Raw genomic sequence first — 12,242 nt, 5'->3', positions numbered from 1 at the left:
ATTCAACTTGATGGAACCTTTTGGGGATATGTGGGGGACAGCATTAGGCTGGACCAAGCCTCATGTACACTAGGCCAATGGTCCACTGCTAAGTTACAGCCTCAGCCTGGGGACTACTAGGATAGTAGGAGGAAAAAACTTACTGTCTTTGGTTACTAAAAATTTACATGTATTTTTGTAACAGTAAGAAGTCAGTATACAGATTGTAAAACCTGTACTCTTCGAATTAAACATTTTCTTCCATCTTCATGCTCGAAAATTCTCAATCACTGAATATTAAGATCACTTTTAGCCGGGCGGTGGTGGCGCACGCCTTTAATCCCAGCACTCGGGAGGCAGAGCCAGGCGGATCTCTGTGAGTTCGAGGCCAGCCTGGGCTACCAAGTGAGTTCCAGGAAAGGCGCAAAGCTACACAGAGAAACCCTGTCTCGAGGAAAAAAAAAAAAAAAAAAAAAAAAAGATCACTTTTAAACCTGCCCTCCTTTTAAAAAATAGCATCACTTAAGTTATAATGATAAGAACTAAAGATTTCCTATATCAGTTTTATTTAAAACACAAATAAGTATTTCTCTTTCGGTAATGGCAAATGGTTCAAATAAGCGAAAATCATTGACTAATACAGGGCATTAAATATGAACAGACTTTCTTTTAAAGCAAAAGAATAGAGGTTATATACAAAAGGGACCTACAATCTATAGGTCAATTCAAAAAAGGAAATGTGTTTATAAAATGTGTGGTGAAAGCAGAACATTCCACCCCTGCTTTGGAGAAGGGCTATCTTACAACATTCAGTCAGCTGAAGATGGATTGGTACAAGCGTCTATACATAAATTTCAAGTCATTTTTGCATGTGCAGAATCATCCAGATCTTCCCAGACTGAACGGGCAGTCCTGTGGCTTTCTTCCTTTTCCATATTCCCAACAAGGCTACATGAACTTCAACTCTTGATGAGCCGCTTACAACAGCAGTTCCTTAGGAGCCAACATGACGATGGGCGGTCCAGGATTTCCCTAGGAGAAACAAACTGGCCGCCTACAGAAAGTATCACAATGAACAAGTCTTTCTTTCCGCCTTCCAATTCTGTACAGTGTCTCATTTCAAGACTATTACCCTCATCAGACTTGTTCCTTCACAAGTCTAAACCTTGAGGTGATATGAAGACCAACATCAAGAAAAGAAAACTCAATCCAGAAATGAAGAAACTGGAGGTATCCAATACACCCCAGAGCATCTCGCCATCCCTGTGACAGACAGCACAGCCCAGTGTACTGCTCCAGTCCGGAGATCAATACTGGCAGCTTGAATGAGGTTGGTTTTTTTTTCCCCTCCTCCCATGGTTAAAGCACATCAAATAAATACTAGGCAAGAGGAGTTTCCTGGGAGAGTTAGAAATTATAAAATTTACCAATTTTCTGTCTCTGTGATAATTCAATGCCAGTAGGAGAAAGGTATTGAAGAAAAGGGACAATTTTCACACTAAAAAAAGAATTTCCCTAGTCATGTCACCATCTTATAAAGAATCCAGGGAATCCCAGAAGTAGAAAATTCGTTTCAGGGGACCCCTGAGGCACTTTAAAGCCTTTAAAAAATTACAGTAATAATAAATTAGCTATTGCTCTTCAGAGGCTTATGGAGCAGCTAATGCAACAGGACCGGGTCCAGAGTTCTGTCCATATCTCAGGTTCTCGAGCCGCTCGGCCCTCTTTAAAGCTTAGACGAATCTCCAAATACCTTTAAAAAGACATACAATTTAACATAGACGGAGTGGGTCTTTTGTTTAGTGGTAGCATGACATTTGGTCCACAATGGTTAGCAGCTGTCTTCATTTTCAACTCTGATAATCTTAAGACAATACATAAATAAATACAGCAAAGGGAAGATCGCCCACACTGACAAACGCCTCAAGGAGCCACTGAGTTCTCTTGCACCATTTCATTGGGAGCTCAGTCTCGTGTGGAGAGAAGGGCATTACAGAACTTTCTTCTCAAAGATACTAAACAATGGCATCAAATGGACAAACAGTCATCAAGGGATGTAAAGATCTGACCCCAGGGGAACCAGGACACACACGGGTACTTCAGAGGTATACTTTTGATTTGGGCAAAATTTGAGACTAAAGAAATGATCACCTCAGGCAAATGTTAGAATAGATGAAACTAAGTCCAGTTTTGGTGAGGGTTGTTTTTTTTTTTTTTTTTTCCTTTAAAGCGTCCTCACCATCAGCTTCAGCTGTCAATCATCTCTGAGAGCTCAAGCAGAAGGTCGTCTTCATCTTTGCCAGGATCCAAGTCAATCTCAGCTTCTAATTTGCCTCCTGAAATTTCCCATATTAGTTTCTCAAAATCATCTTCCACAGAGAGTGGAGGCTTTCCTGCTGAGGCAGAGCTCAGTCGGCGAGGTTTGGATGCCACCTGGGATGAGGAAGGGCCAGATCCTTCTGGGAGCAAGGGTTCTGAAGAGGACTGGGTTGAAGGCAGCACAAAACTGTAAGTGGAAAGCAGACTGTTAGCCCAGCAGTGCCCTTCCTCCACGGTTCAACACTAAACAGCGTTTAAACAAACAGTTAACCATGGTTGTGCGGCCTAGGGGACAGCTAGTGAAAAATTGTTACTGTTTCACTAACTGGGAATCCAGTTCCTTTGGAACTTAGCCAGGTATTTAAAGTATCTTTCACCAATAAGGGCGAACATCAACAGCAGTGCTGAAGAGGAGCAACCTCCAATTTCATGCTTTTTTGCCCTCAGTGTGGAGTTAGCTTTAGAGGTAGCTAACCTGTAAATGTTCAGTGACTTTTCGCATTTTTTGACAAAGAGGAAAATCAGTAATGGCCTGGAGTTTGGTTAAGAAGACATTACCTGTCCTTAGGTTTTTCTGTCTCAGACATGGCGATGGATGTATCCTCAGAGAGAAGGGGGACCACAGCCTACAAAGGAAGAGGAAGGTAAAACTCTCTGAGAGTTATGCTTCTCTCGCTGGTGTTTGTATGCTGTGTGTGTGCGTGCGTGTGTGTGTGTGTGTGTGTGTGTGTGTGTGTGTGTGTGTGCACGTGTGCACGTGTGCGCGCGCGCAAGAGCCCATGTGCGAGTATGTAGAGTTCAGAGAGTCCTCTATTCTCTCTCCTTCACTTCTGTGGGAAGTTAGTCTCTTACTGAACTTCAAGCTCATGGTTTCAAGTTATGCTGGCTGGCCAGTGATCTTTTGAGATACAGCTGTCTCTATCCCTCAATGTTGGGGTTACAGGCAAGTGTATGGCCACACTGGCTTTTTTTATGTAGGTGCTAAGGGATTCAAACTCAGGTGCTCATACTTGTTTAGCAAGCACTCTTACCCACTGAACCATGTCCCCAGACTTCAAGGCTTTTACAAGGTTTTTTTTTTTTTGGAGACAGGGCTTGACTATGTAGCTTTGGCTGTACCACACTTCCGAAGGTAGACAAGTTGGCCTTGAACTCAGAGTTCTACCAGCCTCTGCCTCCCCACTGTCTAGCTTCGAGTCAGGCCTTTTTTTCACCCCCAAGAGCGTATTTTCTTTTGTTGCCTTCTTAGAATCACAGCTAGTTTTTGGGTTTGGCGGTGGGGGGGTGTAACCTAGGATCTTGCACTGAGCTGTATCTCCAGCCCAGAGGCTACCATTCTTTAATCCTAGGAACCCAAGAACCAATGATCTAGAGGCTGAGTATGTAAGTAAGCAAAATACCGCCTGCCTCTTCTCAAATCTCCAACCAGACTCTAGTTACTAGAGCCACAGTCTGAGAAGCCAATGCTCAGGAAATAGTAGAAGTGTGAGACGCAAACTAACAGCCAAAGGGCAATCCTACCCTAGAGTCCAGCACCACTGTAGTGGGTCAGTTCTTACCACAGCCGCTTTCTTGGCGGGGCTTTCCTGCAGGACACTGCTGGTGCTGAGCGGCTTCACCGCTGCAATGACAGCCGGGTGCACCTCCACTGCCTTGCGTTTTGGAGCCAGTTTGGGAGATGAAACCACCTTGACCACAGACGGCTTCACATTTACTTTGGGTTTGGCTACAGGAGACAGAACATATCTGATTAGCAACCAGGTGATCTCTTTCACATCCTGAGAATAGGATACAACGCCTTCAGTAGTAGAAATACCAAAAGAGTTGCCGGGCACGGTATACCCCAGCACCGGGAGACAGAGGCAGGAGGACCTCTGTTGAGTCTGAGGCCAGAACTGTGAGTTCCAGGAGAGCCAAGGCTACACAGAGACCCGGTCTTAAGAATAACAAAAAAAGCAATACCAAAAGAGCAAACTGCCTGAATGAAAAAGATCTACCACACAGGTCACCATGACATACTCTTCATTCAATGTCACTACCACATTCAATAATAGTATTTCCTTCTGCAAAAGGAGAGGAAAAGCTGACTGCAGCTGCACACCTGTAATCCCAGCACCCAGGAGGCTGAGGGAGAACTGAGTCTGAGGCCATCTGGGGATGGATAGTAAGACCCTATTCAAAACACCGGAAGAAAAATGCACCACAGAAGTTCTGAATGGAGCTTTTATGTTTTTCTTTTTCTGAGACAAGGTCTCAGGTAACCCAGGCTACCCTCCAATCATGTGGGTGAAGATGACTATGAACTTCTGATCCTCCTGTTTCCACTTCTTGCTTCACCTCTTGAGAAGAGCAAGGATTTGGTGATTCTAATCATAAAACTTTGAATGTTTGTGGGACAGTAAAGAAAATAATAATGCTGTTTGGGTCTAGTGTCTTTGGATAAAGCAACAGAGGAAAAGAGTGAGCTCCATGATATCAGTATGCAGATGCACAGAAACAATCCAGAACATTCAAAGTACGTCCTGAAAGAGAATCCTCCTCCAGCAGCCATGGGACTCAAGCTGCCAAAACCCAGACTCAAACCCTCACCAAACAACTGGCTGACTGACAAGCCACGACGACGACGACTACCGAGGCACTCCACCTCGGTTGGCCTCTCTAGTGTAGCACAGCCTCTACTGGACTACCCGGACTTTACCATGAAAACCAATCTAATAAACCCCTCTTCTGCATTCATGCTACTGGTTCTGTTCCTCCTGAGACCCTAAGACAAACTGAGCTGGGATTACAGGTGTGTTTCACCAGACATGGTTTTTCTGTGCTGCTGTAATGGAACCCAGGGCTTTGTGCATACTAGACAAGTACTAATAGCTGAGCTACAGCTATAGCCCCAAAGAAGGCAAAACCAACCCACCAACCCACCCACCCACCCACCCACCCACCAACCAACCAACCCACCAACCCACTAACCCACCAACCCCTCCAGCAGTTAGTTTTAAGTTGTGGAAAAGAACTCTGCCTAAGTTTCATCTCTGCAGATGACTGTATTACCACCTGTTGGTGTGACCTCGGTGCACACGAGATTCAACCCCATAGTTGCCAGTGACTGAGATTTGGTCATTGTGCTATGATAAAGGTGGCAAAATCACTCACCTTTACTCCTTTTTTCCAAAGTCTGTGCTGCACATTTCACATTCAGTATGGAGTCCCCAATTCCAGAGGTTTCTACCTCCCCCTTTTGGGACGACTCTGTGGGGAGCCGCTTAGCCAGGTGCCGTGTGATGCCTGATACAGCAGTGAGCACGGGCTTCCCCACCACCCGGGTAAAGTACGAGGCCCCGTCTCCGGGGACAGGCGTCAAGGCTGGCTTCTCCTTCTGCGAGGCTCCTGCCTCCTGCTCTTTCTCAGTGTGCTTCTCTCTGACAGTGTCACATCTATTGACTGGAATTTTTGTGGTATCACTTATGGTCTCATCTGAAGTCTGTGGAAAAATTCAATCAAAGAATTAAACCCTACTTTCTCATTTATAGTGCTGAGTGAATATCTAAGCTAGGCAGAGTATTACATGATTCAGAATAATAAGGAAGCTGATTATTTGATATTAAACAGAAGATATGCTGTTAAGTGTGAAAGATTGGAAATGAAGATATGTGAATCAATAAAAAAACCTAGATTCTATTGGCTATGTAATTATGACCCCAAGAAAACACAAATGAGCTGGGCGGTGGTGGCGCATGCCTTTAATCCCAGCACTCGAGAGGCAGAGGCAGGCAGATCTCTGTGAGTTCGAGGCCAGCCTGGTCTACAGAGCGAGATCCAGGAAAGGCGCAAAGCTACACAGAGAAACCCTGTCTCGAAAAAACTAAAAAAGAAAGAAAACCCAAATGATAGTAATTAAGACACTATACATTAAGGTTTATGTCAAGATACTGTAACAACTGTGTGAAAATCTCAATGTCCAGAAAGACCTTCTAGTCACAAATTAGAGCCAGTAAAAAACGAACACCTTAAGGAATTACTAAAGCTAGAGCAAGCTGCAAAATGATATACTGTACATCTCTCAACCTGAGTTGAGTATTAAATCTACTTATATAACAAAAAGCTTAAAGGAGAGGTAGGAGAGAAATTATTACAGCATTTATCCTTTGTTTTTGAGAAAAAAAAAAAACAAAACAAAACTAACCTGACTGTGTAGCCCAGAATGGCCTCCACTAACGAGTGTCCTACCTCAGCCTTGCAGTCCCAAAGCCTAGGACTGACACAAGCTTGTGTCACCATGCCTAGGTTGTTCATTCTTTCTAAAGAAAAAAATCCTAGCTGAATGTGGTGGCACATACCAGTCATCACAGCACTCTGGTAGCAGAGGCAGGAGAATCAGTTCAAGGTCCTTGGCTACATAGCTAGCTTGAAGCTAGCCTGAGCTATCTGAGACACCGTCTCGAAAAAGTGGGAGCTGGACAGATGGGTCAGTGGTTAAGAATACCTGCTGCTCTTGCAAAGAACCCAGGTTCATTTCCCAACACAGACATGTCAGTTCACAACCATCCTTAACTCCAGTTCCGGGGATCTGATGCCTTCTTCTGGCCTCTGCAGACACCATAAACACACATGGTGCCACAGTGTGCATACATGCAGATATACATACATACACACATGTACATGTGTATTTCATAAAGTAAATAAATCTTGGGGAAAAAGGTCAAGTTTTACATGATGTGCAGCAAAATATTAACAGCCAGTTAAAAAACTAAGAAAACTAACACACAAACAACTGTAAGAATCTTCTACAGATGCTGGGCAGTGGTGGTGCAAACCTATAATCTCAGCAAACAGAAGGAAGAGGCAGGCAGATCTATGTGAGTTGGAGACCGGTTGGGTCTACACAGTGAGTTCCAGTACAGGGCCACATAGCCCCTATTTTAAAAACCAAAAATCGGGGCTGGAGAGATGGCTCAGAGGTTAATGGCACTGGCTGCTCTTCCAGAGGTCCTGAGTTCAATTCCCAGCACCCACATGGTGGCTCACAACCATCTGTAATGAGATCTTGTGCCCTCTTCTGGTATGCAGGCATACATGCAGATAGAAAACTGTATATATAATAAATAAATCTAAAAAACAAAACAAACAAAAAAACTCATTTAAAAAAAAAACAAAAAACAAAAAATAACCCCAAACCAAAAAGAAACTTCCATAGAAAATGATGACCACAGTACTGGGCACTGTAGTGGAGGTTGTAATCTGCACTATGGAATGAGGCTGGCTGAGGCAGGCAGAGTTCAAGCAACATAGTGAGAAACTGTCTTCAAAACTCTCCAAAAGAAACTAAACGACAAAAACATGACCCAAAACAAAACAATGAAAACCATACTCACCCTACCAGTGAGATGGTTGACAGAAACTTAGTGTACCCTACAACTAAAAGCACACAGCATTCACCGCATCTTGGTCTGCCGAGAGCATATCTGACAGACAAGCTTACCTCACTAGGCTCTGTTTCCGTCACAGTGCTCTGAGAAGCAATGTCACTGCCTTGGAGCTCTAGGTTTTTCTCTTCGTTTGCACCTGTATTCACATTAAAAACACCATTGCTTTAATCAGGATGTGAGGAATGAACTGAAATTAAAACTTTTCTTAATGAATACAATTGTACTGACCAGCTTTTCTGTGAACACAAGCTACGGACATCTGGGAAGAGGGAGCCTCAGCTGAGAAAATGTCTCTATCAGACTAGCCTGTGGGGCATTTTCTTGATTGGTAACTGATACAGGAGGGTCCAGCCCACCATGGGAAGTGCCACCCCTGGGCAATTGGTCCTGGCTGTATAAAAAGCAGACTGAGCATGCCATGGGAAGCAGACGAGTATGCAGCACTCCTCCATGGCCTCTGCTTCAGTTCCTGCCTCCAGGTTCCTGTCTTGACTTCCCTCAATGATGGACTGGTGATCGGGAAATGTAAACCAAGTAGCCTCCCTAGCCCTGCTGCTTTTGGTCAGTGTTTTATTAGAGCACAGAAAGGAAACTCAGAGTAGTAACGGAAACAAGAAAGAAACGCACAGCTAAGAGATGGGGCGGGCCTACAGAACCTCAAGAAAACACCCACACGCCATACCACTACAAACTGCTACTAGAAACAGCTTACTCTACTGAATCCGCTGCCTCCAATTCCCTCAGTTAGGAAAAGTTTGTCAAGAACCACCCCAGCTCCTGGAGGTCCTGTCCTGTGCTTTAGATCAGTCCTGCTGCTTGGAGGGCTCTACAGACCTGCTCTTTTGGTGATGCGGAGCAGCCTCTTCGCCCCAGGAACAGCCTCAGCTGGAGGCCGGGAGCCGGTACTGCTCTCAGAGCTTCGCTGTACCCTCAGGGCCTTCTCCAGCTTGATTTCCTCCAGCGTCTTTATGTGCACCTCCTGCATAGACCTGGCCCTTCCCGCAGGCTCCTCGGGCTGTCCTTTGCTGACAGCAACAGGTAACAGACTCACTGTCTTCTTCACGTCAGTATCTGCTGTCAACTTGGGGCAACCTGTATCCTTTTTGGATTTCTGTCTCTCCATTTCCTGCTGCCGATGTTTCTTTTCAGCCAGGACCTCAGAGAAGGTTTTGATCCGCACTGAGGAAGAGCTTTTGGTTCCTGATGGAGACTCGTCAGTCCGGGAAGGCTCTTCTGTCTTCAGTTTAGTTTGGAATTCTCCACGTTTCTGACTGGCTCTTTCAAGAAGAATTTCTTCCAGTGTCTTCACGTGGATCTCACCAGCTTTGTTAACTCTCTCTGTTTTGGGAAGGAACATATATTTACACTCTTGTTTCTCAATGACTTATGATCTCTCTAATTTAGAAAATACAGGGAGAGGCATCAGTTGCCTCATGCACAGCATTAGGTTCACTCTCAATTGTAGACAACTGCAAGAAAATCTCTAGAGACAAACCTACTGATTGGTATTTCTATCCAGAAATACAACACAAATGGCTGAGAATCATTTATCAGTGGAGAAACCTACACCATTATAAACCTTAAGTAAAAGGAGCAATGAGCCCTCCATTCACTCATATGTATATAAAACTTGCACTGGACACATGGCTAGACACGGTACTAAGCCAAGCATCCCTCTGCCCAGGTGTGGTCTATAGTCTGCCAAACCCCAGTAACTAAATGAGCTGTCGGCAAGTCCGGCAATGGAAACTGCTTTGAAGCACACAGTGAGAACATCAACCACCGTCTAGGAACTGGTCAAAGCAAACTTTCATGAAGTGACATTTAAAACACGAAAAGGAAGAGGCAAAATAAAACTGGTGACAAGACAAAAACTAAACAAAACCCAAAGGCCACAAATCTGACCTGCACCCCCAGACCTCAAAAGAGCCTACAACTATTTAAAACAGGGAACAAATGTCACATTAGACAATCATTCTCACTACTGGAGGGCCAAGAAAGGAAATAATGAACTGATGTAGAATTAAAAGAGAGATGATACACATGCATGCATGCACGAACACACAAAGACTAACCAGTAAGAGATTTTAATTAAAATTCAAAAACAAACTACACCCCAAGCTCCTAAATATAGCATGTTCTGGAACTTTGTGAACTTGGTATTCCCCCACTAGTCTCATTTCTGTCTGTGTCTCTGTCTCTGTAACCCAGACTGGCCTACGAATCCCTGATATGACATAGTCCAAGTTTAGAGCAATCATCCTGCCTTAGCCTCGGGGATTATAGGCGTGAACCACGACTTCTGATGCTCTTGTTTAAACAGAGAGTTTATTTAAAAGGTCAGTCTTAACTCAGCTCAGTTTGGATTCTCAACCTCCAGTCTAGTGAGTTTCTCTGGTGATACAATGATCAGAGTCCTGGAACTGCCAGAACCTCCAAACATACTGGATGACGCTTTCTGACAACAATCAATGATGAACCAAAGAGCAAAGTACTCACGACAAAGTAAGTACTCAAATAGTGAATTATCTCTTTATGTTTCCAGTGATTACTAAGTCTTTTGTGATAGGGTCTTGCTGGAATATGGTAACCTCAAACTCACCATTCTCCTGTCTCAGTTTTATGAGTACTGAGATAAAGGGCTACCACAACTTCCTTCTCATTAGATTTTTAAAATGATGGTGGGGCTGTAGAGATGGCTCCGTGGTTAAGGTTCCATTCCCAGCACCCACATGGCTGCTCACAACTATCTGTAACTCAAGTTCTAGGGGATCTGACACCCTATTCTGACCTCTACAGACACCAGGCATACATGTGATGCACCTACACACAAGCAGACAATTCATACATATAAAATAAATAAATCTGAAAAAAGAATTGTAACTGTAGTTTTTTCTTCCATTTCACAATGACAATCTAATCTCAAAGTAATCAAAGAAAGTACATGGTTAATGGTGAACTGGAGACTTGTTTCTCATCCCTACCAAAATGTCATTGAAATTATAAAGACATTAAAAACAGAAATAAGGGCTGGAGAGATGGCTCAGAGGTTAAGATCACTGCTTGCTCTTCCAAAGGTCCTGAGTTCAATTCCCAGCAACCACATGGTGGCTTACAACCATCTGTAATGAGATCTGGTGTCCTCTTCTGGCATGCGGGCATATGTGCAGACAGACAGAACACTGTATACATAATAAATAAATCTTTAAAAAAAAAAAACAGAAATAATCTACACTAATAATGAGAAAAGAAGAATGCCATGATAGAGTAATCTTTAAGAATTTCTGTGAGGAATCTATTTCAGTAGATATGTTTAAACAGTAGATGTAACGCTAAAAGAACAGTCAAGCACTATTCTACTCACCAGCACAGTAAACTGCCAGGCCTAGGTTAACTAATATGAAAAGTAATAGTGAACAATGGAGAAATCATTAGGGTAGAAATGGAAGGACTAGGGTAGAGGATACACCTCATTGAAGAATGCTTGCCTAGCATGCATAGGACCTGCCTTGATTTCCAGCATCTCAAAAACAAATACAGAAACAGAACTAAGCAAGCAAGCAAACAAACAAAAATCCCAGATTCACTGGAAAACTCCAGAGCAGCCTAAGAAAAATTAAGCTGTTAAGGAAGGGAGGGAGGGAGGGAGATCAAAACAAAAATCTTTTGAAGACAAATGCCAAAATAAACTCATTTGAAAGACTAAGTAATGAAAAAGACAACGTTAGTCTACAACCAGCCATTCAGGATAAGTGAACTATAGCCAGCCCACAGGCCAAATCTGGCTATAGTTTCCTTGGAACACAGCCACTCAGTCATTTACATATTCATGTTACATATGGCTGCTTTCACACCACAGTGGCAGAACTGAGTAACTGTGACAGAGATTGTGGACCACAAAGACTAAAATATTTTTGTTTTTAAGGGTAGTAGGGATCAAACTGAGGGCACCACCATGCTAATCAAGTACTCTAGCACTTAGCTACTTCAAGCTTCAACTATTCACTACGTGGACTTAGAACAAAAAAAGCCAAGTTAGATTCAAAGGGTCCACTGAACCCCTGGCTTGCCAGCCAAGTGTGTTTACATCCACTACAGTGAAGTAATAGTACATCAATCGGGGAGACAGAAAACCCTAAAAATTCTGGAGAATAAAGCTAAGAATGATAACTCACATCTGTAATCCCACCAGCATCTGGGAGGCTGTGACAGGAAGGTTGCCATGAATTTGAGGCCAGCCTGGACTACAGAACTGAGATCCTGTCTTAAGGAAAAGTGGTGGTGGTGGTGGTGGTGGTGGTGGTGGTGGTGGTGGTGGTGGTGGTGGTGGTGGTGGTGGTTTTCTTACAGGAAAGTAAGAAGCGCAACATCAGACTCAAGTCTTAAGGATGCTAGCATAAAATGATACAGAAAGCCCAGAGATACGCAATTTAAAACTCTTCTATAAAAACGATCACATCAAATCCTGAATAGCATAAAGCAAAGCTGGGGGGATAAGAGTACATGGTAGATCAGCTG

General features: G+C 43.6%; 1 protein-coding gene across 1 annotated transcript in view; it reads right to left on the bottom strand.

The window, feature by feature from the left end:
- Window positions 1-626: 626 nt before the first annotated feature.
- Window positions 627-12,242, bottom strand: part of Zc3h11a (zinc finger CCCH-type containing 11A) — a 28,879-nt gene continuing 17,263 nt past the window's right edge. Inside the window, exons 10-15 of the mRNA XM_059281013.1 lie at window positions 8,559-9,062; window positions 7,778-7,860; window positions 5,452-5,779; window positions 3,858-4,024; window positions 2,857-2,924; window positions 627-2,485 (exon numbers count right to left, since the gene is read on the bottom strand). Of these exons, the coding sequence (XP_059136996.1) occupies window positions 2,227-2,485; window positions 2,857-2,924; window positions 3,858-4,024; window positions 5,452-5,779; window positions 7,778-7,860; window positions 8,559-9,062 (1,409 nt within the window). The 3' untranslated portion in view covers window positions 627-2,226. The remainder of the gene's footprint in view (window positions 2,486-2,856; window positions 2,925-3,857; window positions 4,025-5,451; window positions 5,780-7,777; window positions 7,861-8,558; window positions 9,063-12,242) is intronic.

Source organism: Peromyscus eremicus, chromosome 15, assembly GCF_949786415.1.
Source record: "Peromyscus eremicus chromosome 15, PerEre_H2_v1, whole genome shotgun sequence".
Classification (NCBI taxonomy): Eukaryota; Metazoa; Chordata; class Mammalia; order Rodentia; family Cricetidae; genus Peromyscus; species Peromyscus eremicus.
This window is presented reverse-complemented; position numbering and strand designations above follow the sequence as displayed.